The 24,241-nt window shown below is 35.6% G+C and overlaps 1 protein-coding gene across 1 annotated transcript in view; it reads right to left on the reverse strand.

Annotated features, from left to right (window-relative positions):
* The window catches only part of PTEN (phosphatase and tensin homolog), a 59,527-nt gene that overhangs the window by 29,257 nt on the left and 6,029 nt on the right, over window positions 1–24,241 (reverse strand). The window contains exon 2 of the mRNA XM_070432756.1: window positions 2,522–2,566. Coding sequence (XP_070288857.1) covers window positions 2,522–2,566 — 45 coding nt within the window. The remainder of the gene's footprint in view (window positions 1–2,521; window positions 2,567–24,241) is intronic.

Here is a 24,241-nt window from a genome sequence, read left to right on the forward strand (position 1 = left end):
TAATACTAATTCATATATATATATCACATAATTAATATGCTTAAAGTTAAGAAATAAAATAGAAACATCCACTGCTTGCCAGACTCACTTATCCTGAGCCAGAAATATAAACTGGGGTAGAAAGCAGGTGACGAAGACTGAAAAGTGACATCAGAAATCAAAACATGCTACAACTGGGTAGCGCTACAAACTTCTGAAAGTAAGTAAAATTTGGGGAGGTTAAAAACAACAACAACACAAAAACGAACAAACAAAATTACCCAGAAAGGGAACATTGGCATAAACTGGATGGTCCGCTACCGTGTGTACCTGTGTGAACTTATTCAACTCACTAACTTCTCTAGGCCTCAGATTCCCCATCTGTAAAATGAGGTTGGACTGATTGATCTCTTGCAGATACTTTCTAGTTCTGAAAGTCTGATTCCATTAAATAGAGTGGAGAAAGGGAGTTAAAATATATGCACCAAAAGCTACTCTCAACTAGTAACAAGACAGTTCATTACCTTGGGAGTCCAACGTTCAATAATACAAAAACAAACAGGCAGTCAAGTTCCCAATGCCAACTTTAACCATAATAATGTTAAGTGAACCACAATACTGACAGTACAAGCCGAAGTCCTAAATTCTGGAAGCAGGAAACCACTACATACACGAATGAAAAGAATTTCCTTTCCTATCTCTGAACATAATGTTAAACTCGAATAAAATTTCGAAAAAGGAAGAATTTATCTTTAGTATCTCTTTCTACCTTCCTTCAGGGACTCTAAATGCCCAATCCTGAGAGTCTTAGCCTGAAGTGACTCATTTAATGGATTCCAGCTTTTGACCACTTCTTGTCCTGTTTTTTTTTCCTTTCTTTCTTTACTTAACTTCTAAATCCAGTTGTTAAAAAAGTACAAAGCTTTGTGGTTTTTTATGTCCTGCACAGAAACCCTCTGGCATCTGAAACAAGGACTATTGTAGGAAAAGTTAATCAGGAAAAGAGGATGATACATGTACAGATCATTTGTAAGCTAGGGCCCACCTAAATGTGTGTCTACAGCACCTTTTACTTTCTTCCATCTTGTCATCTACCTCTACCACAGCCTACACACACACACACACACACACACACACACACACACACACACACACACACCATAATCTGACCATAATGAATTATATGCCATATTATGCCAACAAGTTTCTCACATGCCATTCTCTCTGCCTGCCACGCCATTTCCTCTCCTACTAGGCCTGTAGGTCAACCTCTACTGATTCTTTTCATCCTAGCTCAAACATCCTTTTTTGTGTGAAATCATCCCTTTGGAGTACAATTACTATTTCGTCTGTTCTCTACACAGTCTCTTCTATACAAGAGTTATCTCTTCTATAATACTTTACCTTGCACATTACACTACAATTTACATGAGAACTAGAACCACATCTTATTCACCTTGACCCACAACATATTTTATCATGTCGAACGTGTCAAGTACATGATAAATGCTTCTTTGTAAATCTGAAGAAATTAGTGAAAACTCACTAGGAGGAACAATATTGGTGTCTACTTCACTCTCAGGTCTTATCAGATCAGATCCTCAATTAAAGCTAAAAAAAAAAGCAACATCTCACAAGCCAACAGACAGAGAATCTTTCATACTTGTTGGTAAAGATTTAAATGCTCATTGAAGGTAGACAAGAATCTTGTCCTTACATTTGATAAATAAATTCTATGAAACTGTAACAGTGAATTAGTATAAGTAAATTCAGATTTAAAATTTTCCTGTTGCATAATTTATATAGATCACATAGAAAAAATAAGAGCCAGGGAGAAAAATAACACATATTATATGCCATTGTTTAAAAAATAGAAAATAGTCGTATTTTGGGGAAAGGAAAATAGTCTTCAAGGACAGAAATGGTTAAATATTTTCTTCCTATTTTTCTTTAGTTCCTTTTTTCCTTTTCACATCTCTAATCACAAAGTCAAAAGAAAAAAACAAAAGGTTAAAGATAAAGATAAGGTGAGCTAGGTGTATCAAATGGGCAATCCTTACATTCCTCCCTCAAACAAAAAAATGACCCAATTCAACAATTTTAGGTAACTTATTTATATTATATACAGTTAGAGATTACCCTAAAAGCTGTTTTAATCAACTGACTTAGAGATACAGAATAAACAAAATTATATTCACTGTGTAGCATACCTCCTTGGAAGATGTCATTAATGCTTTAACAGAAGCTCTACTGTGTTTTACACTTCAAGTTACTACATGGCTATGGGCTCAAAGATGGGCTAAATGCCAACTCATTTAAAGCACATTAAGTAACATAAATCTGTGCCAACACTGTTTTATCTCATCACTACACTTTCTAAATGACCTAACAATGCTCTCTATCAGACTTCTTGAACTAAAGGTTTTAGGAATACATTCTGTTCAAATATACCTTTAACTCTACCTCATTCTAAGAAAATAACTTTCATTTAATATTTATTTTAGAAGTATTTGGAAGCATACAAAAAAGAAAATATACTTACAGATTGTATATCTTGTAATGGTTTTTATGCTTTGAATCCAAAAACCTTAAAACAAAACAAACAAACAAAAAGCCACCATTAACAAAAATGAGCTAACATTTGAAATTACATTAATATTATTGAGAAAAACCAAAAGACAGATTCTATTTTTCCTAACCTCAAATAGCATTTAGGAGAAATAAATAAACTCCAATAAATATTCCTTCCTTGGGTTAAAATTAGTAATCAAGTCATTCTTAAATAATTATTACATTACACAGATTTATACAATCTGAAGTAAAGCCATAGCTTTTCATAGGATGAATATTTTCATAATCAGCCTACCATATTAAGAGATAACTTTCTTAAAGGGCAGTATTAGCATTTAGCTAGTTAGCTAATTCATACAGATTTGCAAGAAGTAGTCACATGCAAGCAAGTAATCTTAAAAATAACCCTGAAAGCCATCATTTTTTCAAACTAAAAACTTTTGATATTTGAAAGATGTAAGTAGAAACTAACAACTCTGTAATAGTTTAAACTATTACAAAGTTTATTAAGAACTTTCACATATATATTCTCATTTGATGCTCACTCACAAACATCTGAGATAGAGCTTATCCATATTTTACAGAGGGAAGTAGGTATCAAAGAAATTACAGAACTTGATCAAAGTCATATATAGTTAATAAGTCAAAGAATCAAGACTAAAGACCTCTCCCTCAAAATAGTTAAGAAACTAACAACAGCAACAACTACAGGCAACACAAGAACTTATTATATGCCAGGAACTATGTTAACTAAGTACATTATGTATATGCATTTGTTTAATCCTATGAGGAATTAGAAAAGTATAAGTCTGGGGAAATATCAGGATAAATAGAATAAAAAGACAAATGGAAAACAGGAGGTATGATTTTAAAAGATTTAAAGTCCAGGAGGTTCAATATATGAATAGGAGTTCCAGAGAAAATAATAGAAAAGCACAGAAAATTCAAGAAAAATAGCCAAAACTGAAGGACACAAGTTTCCAAACTGGCCCTGACTGGTTTGGCTCAGTGGATAGAGCGTTGGCCTGCGGACTGAAAGGTCCCAGGTTCGATTCCAGTCAAGGGCGTGTTACCTTGGGATGTGCAAGAGGCAGCTGACCGATGTTTCTCTCTCATCGATGTTTCTAACTCTCTATCCCTCTCCCTTCCTCTCTGTAAAAAATCAATAAAAATATTAAAAAAAAAAAGTTTCCAAACTGAAGGACACAAAGACTATCCACAAAAATTATGAAAATAGACTCAAATAAAGGCATTCATATCATAGTGAAGTTCCTGAATATTGAAGAGATAAACATTAAGACTTTAGAAGCTACTTGAGAGGAAATAGATTTCATAAAAAGAATCTGGAATCATAATGACATCGCCCTTTTTAATGGCAACACTAGCAGCTAAAAGAAAATTGGGCAAAACTTTCTTACTCTGAGGGAAAATTATTCCATACCAAGAGAGACTATAAATCAAGTGTGAATATATAATAAAGGCATTTTTAAATAAGCAATGTCTCAAATAATTTTGCTTCCTGTATATTCTCTCTCAGGGAGTTACTAGAAAATGTGCTACACCAAAATAATGATGGTAAACCATGAAAGAAGATGACAAGTTCCAGGAACTGAAGAGTCAAACTCATGAGAAGGGAAAAGAATGATGGTGAAGGAACATCTCAAGCAGACAGCATTACATCAAGCCTAGAGAACAACTAATCCAGATTAAGGCAGACCAGAAGACTCCTAGAGAAAATAAATCGATGCAATATCAAATGTGCTGAAACATATTGAGAGATTTATATAGCTGGGGGCAAGTTTAGAATGAATTAAAGTTAAGAACATAGAAACTAACGTTAAAAAGAAAGAGGGAGTGAAAGGGCGGAAAATGAGTTGTAACTCCAGGAAAAACAAAACATGCAAATGATAGCTTTGCTGGGTAATGTAGTGTAGGTCCTTGCTTTTCATCACTTTGAATATTTCATGCCAATCCCTTCTGATATGAAATGTTTCTGTTGAGAAGTCAGCCAGCAGTCTTATGGGAGTTTTCTTGTAGTTAATTGTCTCTCTTGCTGCTTTTAAGATTCTTTGTCTTTAACATTTGCCATTGGAATTATGATGTGTCTTTGGGGTTCATCTTGTTTGGGACTCTCTGCACTTCCTGGACTTGTATGTCTATTTCCTTCACCAGGTTAGGAAAGTTTTACATTATTTCTTCAAAAAGGTTTTCAATTCCTTGCTCTCTTCCTTCTGGTTTCCCTATGATATGAATGTTGGTATATTTGATATTATCCCAGAGGCCCCTTGAACTATCCTCAATTTTTTTAAAATTTATTTTCATTATGCTGTTCTGATTGGGTGTTTTCTGCTACCTTGTCTTCTAAATTGCAAATTCAATCCTCTGCTTCATCTAATCTACTATTGATTCTCTCTAATGTATTCTTTATTCCAGTTACTGTATTCCTCATTTCTGACTGGCCCTTTATGTTTTCTATCTTCATTTTTATGTTTCCTATCTTTTTGTTAAGTTCTCATTGAGTTCATCTACTCTTACCCTAAGTTAATTGAGCATCCTTAAAACCAGTGTTTTGGCCCAGCCAGTCATAGCGGCATGGTTGAGCATCAACCCATGAACCAAGAGGTCCCTGATTCAATTCCAGGTCAGGGCACATGCCCAGTTGTGTGTTTGATCCCCAATAGTGGGTATGCAAGAGACAGCCAATCAATGTCTCTCTCTCTCATCAATGTTTCTATCTCTCACCCTTCCTCTATATATAAAAAAAATCAATAAAAGCATTTAAAAAACAACAACAACAACACTGTATTCTGAACTCTGGATCTAATAGATTTCTTATCTCCATTTTGTTTAGTCCTTTTTCTGGAGTTTTGCTGTTCTTTCATTTGGGAAATGTTTGTCTCCTCATTTTGGCCGCCTCCCTGGGTTTGCTGCTATGTATTAGGTTGAGCTACTACATCTCCCAATCTTGATAGAGTTAGCCTGGGCACAAAATCTCCTTGGTCACCCGAGCTGAGTACTTACTTCAGGTGCATGTATCTCTTTGTGTGGATTGTGTGTCCTCCTGTTGTAGTTGAACCTTGCTTGCTGTTTGTACTTCAGTGGGAGGGATTGATTCTCAGGCTGACTGGCTGTGAGGAATGACCACGGTTATAGCAGAGGGGTTATTGTGAAGAGGCTAACCCCATGAAAAAGGATTTGCTTTAGTGGGGCTCTAGTGCCTGCAGAGTCTGCCATCTGTATGTGAGATGGGTGTGTACTCTGGTGTGGTCTGAAGCTGGCCAACATGTGTGTTAGATCTGGGAACTTGTCGGAAAATGCTGCACACCCTTTCACTGTCTCTTTTACCCTCTTTATCTTCTACATTGTTGTACATTTTCAATTTGTAGTTTTGGACTTTTCTTTAAACTGAGGTAAAATTCACATACATTGAAATACACATATCTTAAGGGTACAATTCTATGAGTTTTGTTAACAACCACCCCAATCAAGATAAAGTACACTTCCCCCACCCAGAAAAACTCCTTCATAACCATTTGTCCTCAAAACTACACCAAGCTCCCAGGTAGCTACCAATATTCCCATAGATTAATCTGGCCTTGAATTTCATAAACATGTAATCATATAATATGTATTCTTTTGTATCTGGCTTTTCACTTAATCTAATGTTTTTCATATTTTTCAATTTATTCCATATATCAATAATTCATTCTTTTTATTACATTATTCCATTGAATGAATATAACACCATTTTGTTTATCCATTTTTCTCTGATGGATATTTAGGATGTTTACAGTCTGGAGTTACTATAAATACAGTACATAAACATTCTTCTGCAAGTCTTTTGGGGGACATATGCTTTCATTTCCTTTAATTAAATAATAGCTAGGAGTAGAACTGCTGGGTAATAAGAGTATAAAGGGTAGATATATGTTTAACCATATGAAAAACCACTGAATAGTTTTTCAAACCAATTGTACCATTTTACAATCCTATCAACATTTCAAAAGCATTCCAGTTGCTCCACTGTCACATCAACATTTGGTGCTAGTTTTTGTTTGTTTGTTTGTTTATGTGTTTTTTTTAACCCTTCTAATGGGTATGATATAACTTGTTGGGGTTTTAGTTTTCATTTCTATTATGACTAATGATGTTAGGCTTATTTTCATTGGCTTATTAAACATTTGTAATAGCTTCTTTTGTGAAATGTCTATTCAAGTCAATGGCTCTTTTTCTTCAAATTAATAATATCTTTTTATTACTGACTTATGGGAGTCTTTTATATATTCTGTGTACAAGTCCTTTGTTAGATATATGTATCATAAAAATTTGCTCCTGTTGACAATGTCTTTTCCTTTTCTTAATGTCTTAATAATCAACAATTTTAAATTTTGATGAAATCCAACATACTAAATTTTTCTTTTGTTTAGAATTTTGTATCCTCTCTGAGAAATCTTTCCCTACTCCTCAAATTCATAAAAATATCCTCTACATTTTCTTCAAAAAGCTTTATACTTTTAGTCTTTTCTCAGTATTTTAATGTGCTGAGGGTAATTGGAATGACCAAAACAAGCACAAATTACTTGAAGTGATTATAAAATTTAGAAAACAACTCATTGCTACTTGCCATATCTTTCTCCATGGGTTGCTTTTGAGAGAAAGTGAGTAAGCAACAAATGATCTGCAAAAAAACTTTCTCACAAAAAGAATACAATGTAAATGTGAGCAGAAAAAAAAAGGTCTTTTGGAGGGTCAACAGTTCATTTTTAGTTCATTCTAAGTCTGGTAACTTAAAGTTTTTAATCTAATACATAAACCAACGCTACATTAATAAGGATATGTACATATCTTTGCCCAGCTCCAGGGAACACTATCCACATTTGGCAGCCATGCATACATATTAAATTGGAGTCTAGAGGATAAGCTACATACTAAAGTGGTCATATTGGTTATCATTAGTTTTCAGAGACGGAGATGGAGGTTTTCACAAATTCACTTTCAACACTTCTACAATTGTGTTGTTAAAACATAAGCATATGCTACTTTCAAGGGAAAAAAATGTTCTGTCCTATTCTATTTTCCAAGAGTACAGAATTGATGAAGATTATATATATATATATATATATATATTTAAATTAGAAAAAATAAGAGACAGAGTTCTTCAGAACAGAGAACTGAGAGATTGAACTAAGCCATTATGCTCAATTAATTTTGACAAAGGAGGCAAAAGCATACAATGGAGTCAAGACAGTCTCTTCAATAAATGGTGTTGGGAAAATTGGACAGATACATGCAAAAAAATGAAACTAGACCACCAACTTACACCATACAGAAAAATAAACTCAAAATGGATAAAGGACTTAAATGTAAGATAGGAAACCATAAAAATCCTAGAAGAAGCCATAGGCAGCAAAATGGTAGACATTTGTCGTAGCAATATCTTTATCGATACAGATCCTAGGGCAATGGAAACTAAGGAGTAAATAAACAAATGGGACTACATCAAAATAAAAAGCTTCTGCAGAGTGAAAGAAACCATCAACAAAACAAGAAAGCCCACTGCATGGGAGAATATATTTGCCAATGTTATCTCCAATAAGGGTTTAATCTCCAAAATTTATAGGGAACTCATAAAACTTAACAAAAGGAAGATAAACAATCCAATCAAAAAATGGGCAAGCCCTAGCTGGTTTGGCTCAGTGGCTAGAGCATCGGCCTGTGGACTGAAAGGTCCCAGGTTCGATTCCGGTCAAGAGCACATGCCTGGGTTGCGGGCTCAATCCCCAGAGGGGGGCGTGCAGGAGGCAGCAGATCAATGATTCTCTCTCATCATTGATGTTTCTATCTCTCTCTCCCTCTCCCTTCCTCTCTGACCCAGTAATCCCACTTCTAAGAATATATCCCAAGAAAACAGAAACACCAATCAGAAAGGATATATGCAGCCCTATGTTCACAGCAGCACAGTTTACAATAGCTAAGATTTGGAGACAGCCTAAGTGCCCATCAGCAGATGAGTGGATTAGAAAACTGTGGTACATCAAATATCACATGATCTCACTCATTTGTGGAATATAATGAGCAATATAAACTGATGAACAAAAATAGAACCAGAGTCATAGAAGCATCGAACAGACTGTCCAACCTATAAGAGAAGGCGGTGGGGTGAGGGGGGGTAAGAGATCAACCAAAGGACTTGTATGCATGCATATGAGCATAACCAATGAACACAGATTTGGGGGGAGATGTGCTGGGAGGGGTGGTGGCCGAGGAGAGTTCAATGGGGGAAAAAGGAGACTTATGTAATACTTCAAACAATAAAGAATTTAAAGAAAAAGAAGCAGAGTTCTTTTTATGTGGCAACAGTCCTCCTTGAGAAATAATTAATTTTAATGAGATTCCTATTTATAAAGATTCCTGAGGCTGTTCTTAATTACATCTTCATCCATACTAAACCTATCTATCTTGAGGACTTAAAAAAAAAATATATTGGCACACACTATCACAAAATCACAAATCTGGGTCAGAAAGAATAGCCAACAAAACAGAATAATGTGTTAAAATGCTGGATATACTATCTTTTTACATCCCTCCTAGAGACTTTAGCCATAGAAAGTCCATTCTCTAATTTCTCGACACTTCTTATGTCACTTTAGCTAGGTAACTATAATGTATACTCAAAGCAAACTTTTTATTCTCTTTAAAATTTTAAATATTATTTATTATATGCATAACTGCTAAGAATTTCTGCTTCCCAATTTTTTATTTTTCTATGCTCCATTTAAGAAGTACTAAGAACTTACTAAATAATCACTGGATTCCTTAAAAATCATTTTTTAAAAATCACTTCAGTTCTAGAAAAGTATTAAGATAATCTTCCATAAAATTAAATATCCTACAAAGTAACAGTGATTGAAACAATACAAGGAAATACAATAGAGATGGCAAATAGGCATCAAATTGGTGGTGGCTTATTGAGATGCAACAGTCAGGCTATTAAGACAACATCGAGGTTGGAGACTGAGAAAGAATATCATGATTGATTAGCAATATCTGTCATTAATGAGAGAGAAAATATAAAAATTTTTACTCTATTTGCCATTTATAGAGAAAATCAATACAAATTTATGGGTAAAATTTAATAAAAAGTAATTTTGAACATGCTGAAAGGTATCCTTTAAGAAGAGGAAGAAGAAGAAAAAGGTAAAGATACAAATTATGAACAAATACACATCTATCAACAAGTGAATCTAAAAATCAAGTGAATAAATAATTTGATGAACAGAATAAACTGGTGAATATAATAGAATCAGGGGCATAGAAAGGGAGTGGACTGACAATTCTCAGGGGGGGAGGGGTGTGGGGGCGCGGGAAGAGACTGGACAAAAATCATACACCTATGGATGAGGACAGTTGGGGGCAGGGGGGTAGGGCAGAGGGTGGGGTGGGAACCGGGTAGAGGAAGCTATGGGGGGAAAAAGAGGAACAACTGTAATAATAGGAACAATAAAGATTTAATTTAAATATATATATATTATATATATATACACACACACACATATATATATATATATTTTAAAAAAAGAAAAAGGATTGGGTACATTTACACCATGGAATACTATGCAGCTGTAAAAAAGAAGGACCTCTTATCTTTTGAGACAACATGGAGGGACCTAGAAAGTATTATGCTAAACAAAATAAGCCAGTCAAAGATAAGTATCACATGATCTCACTCGTATGTGGAATCTAAGGAACAAAATAAACTGATGAACAAAATAGATCCAGAGAGACATAGAAGCATGGAACAAACTGATGAATCTCAGAGGGGGAAAGTAGGGTGATGGGGGGAGAGATTAACCAAAGAACTTATATGTATACTAGAGGCTCACTGCACAGAATTAGTGCATGGGTAGGGTCCGTTAGCCTGGCTGGTGATCAGGGCCAATCAGGTCCTCTGCCTCCGCACCTCCTCCTTCCCTCACCGCCTGTGTGCCGCCACTGTGCGGTTCTCCGCCTCCCCGCCTCCTCTTTCCCTCGCTCCCTCAGGCCCTGCCATGCCGGTGGTCGCCCGCCATGTTCTGCGCTGCCCCCCTGGTGGTCAGCGCACGTCACAGCGAGTAATTGAACTCGCGGTATCCCGGTCGAACTCCTGAGGGGACACTTTGCATATTAGACTTTTATATATATAGATGTGTATAACCCATACACACAGAAAATAATGTGGTGAAGGCTTGTGGGGAGTGTCAAGGGGAGGAGAGGGTCAATGGGGAAAAAGCTGACATCTGTAATACTTTCAACAATAATTTTTTTAAAAATAAGGAGAGAAACAAGAGGTAACACCCATGATTGCCTTAATCTCTGCTCGCAGGCTCTTTTCTGACACAGCAAAAGGAAATAAAACAAAGATTTCACTTAGGTAAACAGGGTTCTGGGGTGCTAAAGCAGCAAGAATTTGTAGAACAGGGTAGCAGAAAAAAGGGGATAAACAGAAAGGGGTTATCAGAAGTCTGTATGGAAATTCACCTCAGGACCTTGGCTTAGGGTTGGTCTGCATATATGCAGAATCTGAAAGTATAACAGAGATGACACTAGAGATAGCACAGTACTGGGAGGGGTTTTCTGGCCCAGCCAGAGTAGAGAGATTTCACTGAGAACTTCAGGTATTCAGTTGGGACCCCAGAAAGGCCACACCTAGGAGTAAGGACCACACCCTAAGACAAAAGAGAAAACTGAAATAGGCCTGCCTCAACAAAGAAAACTAAGCCTCACAATACCAGAAGATTAAACGTTAATTTAAATGCCTGCTAAAATAAAACTCAGGTATGAAAGAAAGCAATAATCCAGAACCCTTAAATGAAGTATCAACCCATAATTCCTACAACATCTCATCCACAACATTCAACATATAGTTAAAATTTACTAGTCCTGCAAAGCAGAAAAACATGACCAATGACCAAGAAAAAAAAACAAAAGCAGTCCATAGAAACTGACTCCAAGACAAACCAGATGTTAGAATTAGCAGCCATGGACTTTAGAGCAGCTACTACAAATACATACAAGGATGTAAAGGAAAATGATTATAGTAAGTGAAAAGCTGAAGTCTTAGCAGGGATGTAGAAACTATAAAAGACAGAAATTCTAGGCCTCAAATGTACAATATCTGAAAAAAACAAACTAGTGCATGGTCTCAACAGAAGATTGGAGACTGTAGAAGAAAGATGTAGGAGATTTATTTTCCAAAAATGATTCCATCTCCCATCCCACATGCTCTTCAAACAACATAACCTTAACACTTCTCTCATCAAGTGATAGAGTATATGGTTCCTCCCCCTTGAACCTGGGTGCACCTTTGTGATTGCCTCAACCAAGAGATATGGCAGAAGCTACATTAAGTGATTGCTAAGGCTAGATCATAAAGATGCCATGCACCTTCCACCTTGGACTATGGATCCTGGCACCAAGTTGCCATTCTGTGAGGAAACTTGACTATGTGGAAAGACACCTTGGAAAGGCCAAGTATAGGGGTTTCTGGCCAACAGCCAAATGAAGACACAGACAACAGCCAGCATTTACCAGACATGTGAGTGAAAACGCCTTTAGATGACTCAGCCCCAAACTTGCTAACTCATCTCTAGTCACTGTCTTCCCAACTATAGAGCCCCAGACATTGTGGAGCAGAGATAAGCCATCTTCACCACACCTCCTCTGAATTCCTGACTCACTAACTGAATATATACGTATATGTATCCTCTAAAATACACACACACACACACACACACACACACACACACACACACACACACGTACTGCTAAAAATTCTATAGAATTAAAATGGAATACCTAAAAATATTCTATTGACTCCAAAGAGGAAAGAAAAAGAGGAATGAGAGTGAATGAATGCGTGAATATCACACAACTACATAGAAAGATGGTAGACTTAAACAAAATATTATCAATAATTACATTAAATATAAATGGACTAAACACTCCAATTAAGAATGTCAGTGATTATAGAGCAACTTCAAAATTGACTTTGATTATATATGAAATACAGTAAATGTTTACATATTCTGGCTATACAAGTTGGAGCACTCTACAGGCAAAATACTATACTATTCAATGTTCACATCTAAAGAAGATTACATTAATCAAATGCTGGCTCTCTATACATTAATACCACGCTCCTGAACTAACTACTCCAATAGAAGGAAAAGAGTCTGAGTTGCAAGGTAAGTTTTATATTGACTCTGAAAAGGCCTAAGAAATTCAGTTATTACTTTGGTGAAGTTACTGTGGTAGATCAGGGTCTGATCCCCTACCTCTTTAGACCTCATCTTATCAGCATATTAACTGGTGCTTTTTTTCAGGGACAAATTCAAACTCATGTTATATAACTGATTTATAAATATCATAATGACCATAACCAAAATATATTCATTTACTTGAAAAACCCAATTGACACATGAACTAAATTATTCATATCATTATCACCAGTTCAATATCTCACCACAAGCAGACCTTTGAAAAGTGAAATCAGAATGCTGCTGATTAAATGTGGAATCAAAAGAAAAGAGTTAAGGTAAATGAAGCTATTTTTAACAGACTAACATTCTGATGTTTCTATCTCCACAACAGGAATGGTCTTGTCAAAAATATGAAGTTCATTAACTACATTCATTTTCTTTCCTTTGGCCATACTTTCTCCATGTTTTAATAATAACTAATTAATCCTTCATTCCACTGAAAGGTTTTATGTAGACAAACTAGATATATTCCACTGGGTTAAATCCAAGTGTTACTGTAAAGTCCAAGAGTCATTGTGTTTCTTAAAGGTCAATTTGGTGTACCTTTGCTTGGCATTGGGACATACTAATACTAAAGTTTGTATACTAGTCATCAGAGCTTTGTATCATTTTCAATTGCTTGGGAAATTGATAAAAATTCATCTAACAAATATTTATTGAGCACATGCTATGTGACAAGCACTACTGTAGACAGAGGGCTAAAAAAACCCCCAAGTCTGACAACCACAATCCTAACAACAAATGGTTCTAGCAGCTTGAGACAAACCCAGCAGCAAACCCTCTTTTTAAGGTATCCAGTTAAGAAAATAGCCTAAGGCCCTGACTGGTTTGGCTCAGTGGATAGAGCTTCGGCCTGCGGACTGAAGGGTCCCAGGTTCGATTCCGGTCAAGGGCATGTACCTTGGTTGCGGGCACATCCCCAGTGGAGAGTGTGCAGGAGGCAGCTGATCGATGTTTCTCTCTCATCGATGTTTCTAACTCTCTATCCCTCTCCCTTCCTCTCTGTAAAAATATCAAAATATATCAAAAAAGAAAATACTCACTTAAAAAAAAAAAAGAAAGAAAATAGCCTAAGAACATTGGACAGCTCCTATTAATCCAAAAATAGGTTTTAAAAAAAAAAAAAAAAGGAAAAAAAAGAAAACATTTGAAAAGAAAAAAGCAGCCCTAGCCAGTTTGGCTCAGTGGATAGAGCGTCAACCTGCGGACTAAAGGGTCCCAAGTTCAATTCTGGCCAAGGGCACATGCCCGGGTTGCGGGCTCTATCCCCAGTGGGGGGTGTGCAGGAGGCAGCCAGTCAATGATCCTCTCTCATCACTGATGTTTCTATCTCTACCTCTCCCTTCCTCTCTGAAATCAATAAAGAAATATATTATTAAAAAAAAAAAAAAGAAAGAAAAGAAAAAAGCAAAATAATTACTTACTACATTTTTCTATAGCTACACTATTTGGTAACCATTTATTTCCTCTGCTGAATTTATGTTAAATCAACATTTGCTCTTAGAACTCTAATATACCTATAAAGGCTACTACTAAAACATAAAATTGAATTGTTTTTCTTTTCAAAACTCAAATAATTTCTGCCTTAATAGTCCCATTGGTACAGACAAGCTCCAAATATTCTAGTCCTTAACTATTTTCTCCTAGTCATTTTCAAGTTCTCAGAATTAAAATTAATTATCCATTACAAGGAAAATAAAGTATCTTGTTGAAAATCGTACTTTTAACTCTTGCCTGCTTTCTCCTATGTTACCTTGAGTTAAATAAAAAAGCACAAATAAGCTGTATATTAAATTCTGCTTGAAGATAGTGATCCTCAGTACCAGAGGGAAAAGAAACAAATGACCTATAACCCACTGAAAAAATGCAGAGGGCTATTAAAAATATGAATAAGAAACTGCCAAACATCTCTCCAAAGAAGTTGTATCACTTCGCATTTTTTTACCAACATGTGTGTGAATTTCAATTGACCTACATCCTTGCCAACCCATTAGACCTTTAAACTTTTAGTTATCCCAGTAAACATGAAACAGCATCTTACTGTTTTCATTTTACTTTTTTGCTGACTTATTTTGAATATCTTTTCATATGCTTATTGATCGTTTATATATCTTCTTTTGTAAATGCTTCTGTTTGCATATTTGCCCTTTTCTTCTTGGAGTTGTCCCCATGAATTTGTACGAGCATCCTTATACTGTGTGGAATTCAAGTCCTTTGTCAGATATGCATTGTGAATAATTCTCCCAGACTATGGTTGCTATTTTATTAATGGTATCTTTCAAAGAAAAGAAATTTTAAATGTTAAGAAAATTTTAATTTGTCTATTTCTTCTTATAATGTTTAATTTTGTATGTACTAAGAAATCTTTGACTAAATCAAAGGTCATAAAGATCTGTGTTTTTATCTAAAAATTTTATAGTTTTACATTTTACTTTTATATTTCTATGTATAATCCATTTTAAGGATATTTTTGTCTATTATGAGACGTAAAGGTTAATTTAATGTGCATAATGACATCCATTTGTTTCAGCATCATATGTTAATAAGAGTATCCCTTCCCTAGTAAATTATGTTGGCACCTTCATAAAAAAAATATGTACATGTGAGTTTGTCTGGAATTTCTATTCTGTTCCACTAATCTATGTCATATGGTCCAGCAATTCTACTCATAGGTATTTAACCAACAGAAATGAAACCATATATCCACAAAAGTCCTGTACATGCATGCACCTAACAGCTTTGCTCATAGTAGATCCACACTGAAAACAGCCCAACTGTCCATCAGAGGTGAGTGAATAAATCATATCATATCCATAAAATGGAATAATATTAATCAATAAAAAAATTTCCGATACAAGCAACAACAGGGATAAATTTCAAAATTATTATGCTAAGAGAAAGAAGCCAGACACAAAAGAGTACATACTATATGACTGCATTTACATGAAATTCTAGGACAGGCAAAACTTATCTACAGTAAGAGAAAGCAGATTTATATATTTCCTAGAAACAGGATTTGAGGCCTGATTACAAAGAGGCAAAAGGAAACTTTTTATCGTAACAGAAATGTTCTAAATCTTGACTGTAGTGATGTTTACATGGGGTGCATATATATGTCAAAAACTCACTAAACTGCACATTTTAAATGGGTACATTTTATTGCATATAAGTTATAACTCAATATAGTTTATTTAAAAACAATTTGATAACTATCAATTTGTAAAATGCAACCCACTTCAAAAAAATTTCAAATTTCTTTTGATTAATATCAGAGATAACAGAAGGAGCACATGATCTTTGGGAATTATAACTTTTTAGAATGAAAAGCAAAACAGCATTGTCTAGAATACCACAGTCCAAAAGACCTTTCCACAGTGATGAAAATGCCACTAGCCACATGTAAATACTGAGCATTAGATATGGACCGGCCGGCGTGGTTCAGTGGTTGAGCATCAACCTATGAACCAGGAGGTCATGGTTTGATTCCCGGTCAGGGCACATGCCCGGGTTGTGGGCTCGATCCCCACTTGGGGCATGCAGGAGGCAGCTGATCAATAATTCTCTCTCATCAGTGATGTTTCTTTCTCTCCCTTTCTGAAATTAATAAAAATGTATTTTAAAAAAAAGAATGTGACCTAGTACAAATGAAAATGAATAAATCTATCTTATTATAATTAATTTAAATTTAAACATAAATAGCTGCATGTGGCTAAAAGCTACTATATTGGAAAGCAAAAGTCTAAAAGTTACATAGGTATGAAAAAATCCACTGGAAGACAATATATATGCCTATTAGAAAGGTGGTAGAAATTGGCATATTCCTGGAAAAGAGCATAAAACTGAAACAGAGGAAAAGATACAATAACTGGGGTCTTCAAAATTGTCAAAATATTTTTAACTATATGCAGTTTTTTAAATTCTTGATATGCTTAATTTTCTTTTTTCAGTAGATTAATAAAGAAGGGAACTACAACACTGGACATATTTCTAACTAAGAATGAAGAACAAGTTTGAGTGCAAATGCCAGGAAACGGAGAAAGTGCTCATATAATTTTAGAGTTCACGTCAGAGAAGGGAGGAAATACTGGCGTAGTTAGATATGATACAGATCAGTAAAACGGATTTGAAAAGCTTCATTTAAATAACAGGCTATGAATTCATAACTCAAAAATCAAAAAGGAAAGACTATAACTAGAATTCTGTATAAACAATTACAAATGGCCCACAAAAGAGGAAAAAAACAAAAGTTATCTAAGAAGACCAATCAACATAGCTGCAAAGAATTTATCCACGAAGTTCAGATTTAAAAGGTACATATAATAACTAGGTGGGGGGAAAGGAAATAATCACAGATGAATGAATATAAAATAGTGTACATAAAAGAACATAAAAATTGTAAATACAAGAGAAAGGGCTTGGACTTGGGGAAATGTTTAGACCAGAAAGAACAATAAAGAGGGCAGAATTCCACAAGTTAGACAGCTGTGTAATGCTAGAGGCAGAAAAAGAGCAGGAAATTCCCTTTTCACTTCCATCTTCGCTGTCCAAGAGAATGTTGCTCTGATTCATATTTGTAAGGAGGGTGATTTCAAGAGTGGTGAGTGCGCAACATTTCTCTAAATTAAAAGCATTTTCTAAATTGCTACTTAAGCAAGACTATTTCTTAAGGATGTTTCTTAACAAACATCTATCAACAGAAAAATCTTTGATATTCCATGATTATATATATTTGTAAAGCAGATAATAAGCAATTAATAATTCAAAACAGAGATAGTCCGCCAAGCTCTTTATCACTGCTTCATCTGAATCTTATAAAATTAAAATGGCAAGAGAGGCAGGGCATTATAAAAGTGTCTAAAGAAAAAGTACCATTAATTTTCTTATTTTTCAAAGAGATCATAAAAATCAGTCAGGGCGGGGGAGGGGGCCCCTTAATAAATAAATAAATAAATCAGTTGAAGATAGGGTCAGTACACACCTACAAACCAAATATGTAAGGCCAATAAACATCACAAAGTTGTTTACCCCTCAACTGAAAAAATGTACTAAAAAGTCAAATTATAACAAACTGCAAAAAGTTTAAGTTTGATAATATTCAGTTTGCCAAGGTTGTGAGAAGACAACAACACTCTGTTACATGTTGGTGAGAATATAAAATGATACCATTCTTGAGGGTAAAAGTTTAAAACACAGACCCACTGGTCCCAGCAACTCCACTGCTAAGCATTTACCTTAAAGATGTACTTGCAAAAGGATACCAAGATATGCATGTGAAAAGGTTTTTAGAGCACTGTTTTAAACAGCCACAAAGTGGAAACAACCCAAATATGTATCAGAGGCGACTATTTATTATGGTATGATAAAATGGAATAAAAAACAGCCAATAAAAGAACCAATTATATCTTCTTGCCAACATGGAAAATTCCTAAGTATGTTAAATAAAAACAAGTAAGATGCAGAAGAGTATGCAGTATATTCCCTCCCATTTCTTTTTCTTAAAATGCAGGTATAAGATGAAAACAATTTTTTAAAGAATATATAAAACTTTTAATTACAAATATCTTTGGGAAGGAGGTTTGAGGATATGAAGTGTAATGTAGGAGAAATTTGTAAAGGATATTGTCATCTTTAGGCTGCTAAGCATTTAAAACAATTCCGATTTGAAGAGAATTTCAAGAAGTGAGAAGCAAATACTCCCTTCCCAATCTTTCTCTCAAGTGTGCAGGCCAGACCATGCAGGTCTTCCTGCTCTGGACACTGAGTCCTGGTAGTGAGAATAAGGTACAGAGAAGTCAGAGATTATTCTAAGATCTCCAGAGCGGTCACCAAGTATATGAGCAGTCACCAATAATACCCAGTCACGGCAGCGGTACCTGGGACAGCATGCGTCCAAGCGGCAATGTCCTAAACAGAGACTACTCTTACTGTAACCTCTTGGCCATGTCTTGCTTCCCTTAGCATCTCAATCTTCAAAGTTTGGTTCTCTAGTTATGAGCTATGAACTACCTAATATTTTTCAAAAAATTATTTTCTGATTAAGTTAGAATTGCTTTCAATCATGTGCAACTAAGAACACTGACTTCTTTCCTTTACAGTATTTTCCTATAGGCTTTGTGTAAGGATTTTTTTTCTTTTTGCTTTGTTCTTATATTTTTTTAGTGAGGGTTCATGAAATCATATTTTTGGTGTGCTGCCTTTAACATCTGAATTTTATGGTTTCTTATCTAGCACTTTTGGGCACCAGTGAGACTAGCAGGAGAATAAACAATCTATTTAAAAGAAAATATCACAGCATTTTTAAAAAGGAAGGAGGGTAATTTCTCTTAAAGAACTTGAACATTACTTAGGGAAACATTCACTGTGGCTGCCCCTCCCACTTCCTCCTCCCTCCTCCCAAGGATTTCATGCCCACAACTGGCTCACTGCCTCATAAGTTTGATACAATGGAAAGGCGGAAAAAAGCAAGAAAACAGCATTTCCAAAAGGAAATGAGAATATTTAGCTGTAGATATTTGGAAAGTAGAGACAAACACTTAAACAAGAGCAGAGAGGTAATACCCACAAAACTTGGAAAATCAAGAATACAAATCTTTCCAACACAATTATACCTTACTTTAAAAAATGTCAATGAATTAAAATCTTAATTCATTAAAAAGTTGTGAGAATAAACATTGCCTTCATATTTTCAGTCTTTACATTTCTTAAAGAATTTCTATGAAATCGTTCTAAATAAAGCTGCCTATTGTCAAAATAATATATAAGCATATATATTTCAACAGATATAAAAAGTTTGATTTAAAAAATTAGTTGATGGAAGATGGCAGAGCAGGAAGCACCAGGAATCCATCTTCCCACCTAGACAAAAATTGTACTGGCATAACTGATTAACTATTTTAGAATTCTGGAGTCTATTTCAAAGCTTGTAGCTTCTAGGGGTAGGCTTGGACAATAAAATCACAGTTAATTTCAGTCAATTTCAATTCTTACTATGGTAGCAGCTCCTGACCTGAACAACCTCTTCCATCCCTCCCTCATACCCGGCAGGCAGCCATTCAGTATTCCTGGAGCATCCTGCACCAGCATGTGGGACCTTGTCCTCCAAATACTAGGGATCTGTGTTCCTTCCTATCCTTGACTTCTGCCTCTGACTGCAGATGTGCAGACACAGAAGAAGACTATCATTATAGCAATCCCCACTGACGGAAAAAGCTTCCAGGGGATTTTAGATCCACCACCTCGTTTTTTCTTAAAATTTTCCCCTCTTCCTCTTTTGGGAGACAGACACTTAAGAAGTATGACGTTCATTTATAAGTTTTCAACTCCTTTAGGTAAATACCCAAAGGGATGCAAATTCTTGAGTATATGGGGTCTGTTTAGTTTTGTAAGAAACCACCATCTTCCAAAGAGGCTGTATCATTTACATGCTGTAGGTTTTTTAAATACTGCCATATTGTATAGGAAGCAGTCGTTTTGTATGTTACACACTGAATGATTCCACCTATATCACATTCTTAGAAAAGTCAAAACTATGGAGACCGGAAAAGTATCAATACTTGCTAGAGGGACAGATGAATAGGCGAAGCACAAACCACTTTTAGGGCAGTCAAACTACTCTGTATGATACTATAATGATGAATAAACATCATTATAAATTTACCCAAAACCCAAAAATGTACACCACCAATAGTGAACCCTAATGTAAACTCTGAACTCTGAATAATAATGGATATGTCAATGTAGGTACATCAATTACAACAAATATACCATTCTGGTGGAGGACAATGATAATGAGGGAGGCTATGCATGTGTGGAGGCAAGGGGGTGGGAAATCTCTGTCCCTTCTGTCACTATATTGTGAACACAAAATGGCTTTAAAAATAGTCTATTTAAATAAATAAATAGCACTCCATGACTATATGGATCAAATATGATATGCCATGGTAAGACAAAGTTTTTCCTCTACTGTCAACAAGACAGGAGGCCTATTTTTGCCACTTCTAATCAACACAGAACTAAACATTTAAGCAAGAGCAATTAGGCAAGAAAAAGACATCCAAATTGGAAAGAAGTAAAATTATCTATTTGCAGATGACACCACAATCTTACATGTAGAAAACCCTAAAGATTACACACACCAAAAAAAAAAAAAAAATGTGTTAGAATAAATACTCAGCAGAGTAGCAGGATATAATATTAACATACAAAAATCAGTTGCTTTTCTATACACTAACAAAGAAAAATTTTGAAAAAAGAAAAATTAAGAAAACAATTATATTTAGAATAGCATCAAAAAGAATAAAATATCTAGGAATTAACTTAACCAAGGAGTTAAAATACTTGTACACAGAAAACTACAAAACACTGTTGAAAAAAAATTGAAAAGATCTAAATAAATAAATAAAAATCCCAGTTTCATGGTTTGGAAGACTTGCTATTGTTAAGATTTCCATAACACTCAATACAATCTACAGATTAATGCAATTCCTATCAAAATCTTAAAGACTTTTTTTGCAGAAATAAAAATTCCATCTTAAAATTCATATGGACTCTCAAAGGACTCTGAATGGCCAAAACAATCTTGAAACAGAACAACAAAGTTGTAGGACTCACAATTCCCAATTTCAAAATTTGCTACAAAGCTACAAAGTATGGTATTGGCATATGGATAGACAAGAGAGCCCAGAAATAAACCCTTTTTATATGGTCAAATGATTTTTGACAGATGTGCCAAAACCATTCAATAGAGAAAAGACAGTCTTTAATGGAACTGGGAAAAGTGGATATCTACACAAAAAACATTAAGTTGGACCCTTATCTTACACCATATTAAAAAATGAACTAAAAGTGGATCAAATGCCTAAATAAAAGCACCAAAAGTATAAAACTTTTAAAAGGAAACATAGAGGAAAAGCTTCATGATGCTGGATTTAGCAATGATTTCTTGGACATGACAGCAAAGACACAGGCAAAAAAAAAAATAGATAAATTGGACTGCAGCAAAATTTAAAACTTTTGTGCATCAAAAGACACTACCAATAAAATAAGAAGGCAACCCACAGAATGAGAGAAAATATTTGCAAATCACATATCTGATAAGGGATTAATATCCAGAATATATTTTTTAAAACTCCTAAAACTCAAGAACAAAAACCAAGCCATCCAAACAGGCAAGGGACTTCAATAGACATTTCTACAAAGATATACAAATGGTCAATAAGCACATGAAAATATGCTTGAAACCATTTATCATTAGGGAAATGAAATCAAAACCACAATGAAATGCTATTTCACACTCATTTAAAAAACTATTAAAAAACAGAAAATAATAAGTGTTGGTGATGATGTGGAGAAACTGTAACACTTTTGTATTGCTGATGGGAATGTAAAATGGTATAGCCACTATAGAAAACAATATGGTAGATCCTCAAAAAATTAAACATAGTTATCATTTGATCCAGCAATTCCACTGCTATAGGTAAACTGAAACAAATTGAAAGAAGGGACTCGAATAGATACCATCACACCCATGTTCACACCAGCATTATTTACAACTAGAGGCCCGGTGCACGAAATTTGTGCAGTGTGTGTGTGTGTGTGTGTGTGTGTGTGTGTGTGTGTGTGTCCCTTACCCCGGCCTGTGCCCTCTCGCAGTCTGAGACCCCTCGGGGGATGTCCTGAGGGGACTGGGCCTAAGTTGGGGCTCTCACAGTACAGGACCCCTCGCTCCTTACCACCTGCCTGCAGCAGAGGTAGGAGAGGCTCCCGCCACCACTGCTGCACTCGCCAGCCATGAGCCCAGCTTCTGGCTGAGCAACGCTCCCCCTGTGGGAGCGCACTAACCACCGGGGGGCAGCTCCTGCATTGAACGTCTGCCCCATGGTGGTCTGTGCACGTAATAGCGACTAGTCGTTCCACCATTCAGTCGTTTTGCATATTAGGGTTTCATTATATAGGATAGTCTAAAGGTGGAAGCAACCCAAGTGTCCATTGACAGATAAATGGATAAACAGAATACAGTGGGGCCTTGACTTACGAGTGTCCCGACTAACGAGTTTTTCGATATATGAGCCATCTCTCAGCCGATTTTTTGCTTTGAGTTGCAAGCTAAAATTCGGGTTACGAGCCAGCTTCAGATACCCCACCGCTAGTTGGCGCAGCAAACATCACAGTGAACGCCACAACATCAGCCCAGCATCACGTGTCTCACTCGTTCACTTTTGATTTGACATAAGAGTAATTTGAGCCGAAACCGGTTTGGCTCAGTGGATAGAGCGTCGGCCTGCGGACTGAAAGGTCCCGGGTTCGATTCCGGTCAAGGGCATGTGCCTGGGTTGCGGGCACATCCCCAGTGGGAGATGTGCAGGAGGCAGCTGATCGATGTTTCTCTCTCATCGATGTTTCTAACTCTCTGTCTCTCTCCCTTCCTCTCTGTAAAAAATCAATAAAATATATTAAAAAAAAAAAAAAAAAAGAGTAATTTGAGTTACGAGCTCCGTCATGGAACGAATTAAATTCGTAAGTCAAGGCCCCACTGTATGGTATACACATAAAATGTAAGAAAATTCTGATACATACCACAGCATGAATGAACCTTTAAGACATTATATGCTAAGTGAAATAAATCAGTCACAAAAAGACAAATATTGTATGATTCCACTTATATACAGAACCTAAAATAGTCAAATATGTAGTGACCAAACAGTGGTTACCAGAGGCTGGGACTAAGGGGAAGGAGAGTTACTGTTTAAAGGGTACAAAGTTTCAGTAGGAGATGATAAAAAAGTTTTATAGATGGACAGTGATGACTGCACAACAATATTAATGTGCTTAGTGCTCTGAAGTGTCACTTAAAAATAGTTAAAATGTGGCCCAGCAGGTGTTCCTCCATGGTTGAGTATCAACCTATGAAACAGGAGGTCAAGGTTTGATTCCTGGTCAGGGCACATGCAGAGGATATGGGCTTGATCCCCAGTAGAGGGGGCATGCACGAGGCAGCCAATAAATGATTCTCTCTCACCATCGATGTTTTTATCTCTTCCTCTCCCTTCCACTCTGAAATCAATAAAAATATTTATTTTTTAAAAGGTTAAAATGGTAAAATTTTATTTTACATATATTTTATCATACACACACAAAAAAAGTTTCTCATTTCCAACTCTATTCATCCATCTTCAAAGCCAAATTTTTGCTTCTCTCCTAAAAGCAATCGCACTCAACTACTCAGATTCTTTTTCCTGGCATTTAATTCAGCATTTCTATATAATATATAGTATCATACAGCATCTTACAGATTTACTAATTACCTGCATGTTTTCTGTCATGGTAAAGGAGACTTACAAAACCAGTAGAACTCACACACACATTTCACTCCTCTTAATCCCCCTTAATAGGTA

The sequence above is a fragment of the Myotis yumanensis genome, unplaced genomic scaffold, assembly GCF_028538775.1.
Source record: "Myotis yumanensis isolate MYYU_CA2020_CCGP unplaced genomic scaffold, mMyoYum1.0.hap1 SCAF_13, whole genome shotgun sequence".
Taxonomy (NCBI): Eukaryota; Metazoa; Chordata; class Mammalia; order Chiroptera; family Vespertilionidae; genus Myotis; species Myotis yumanensis.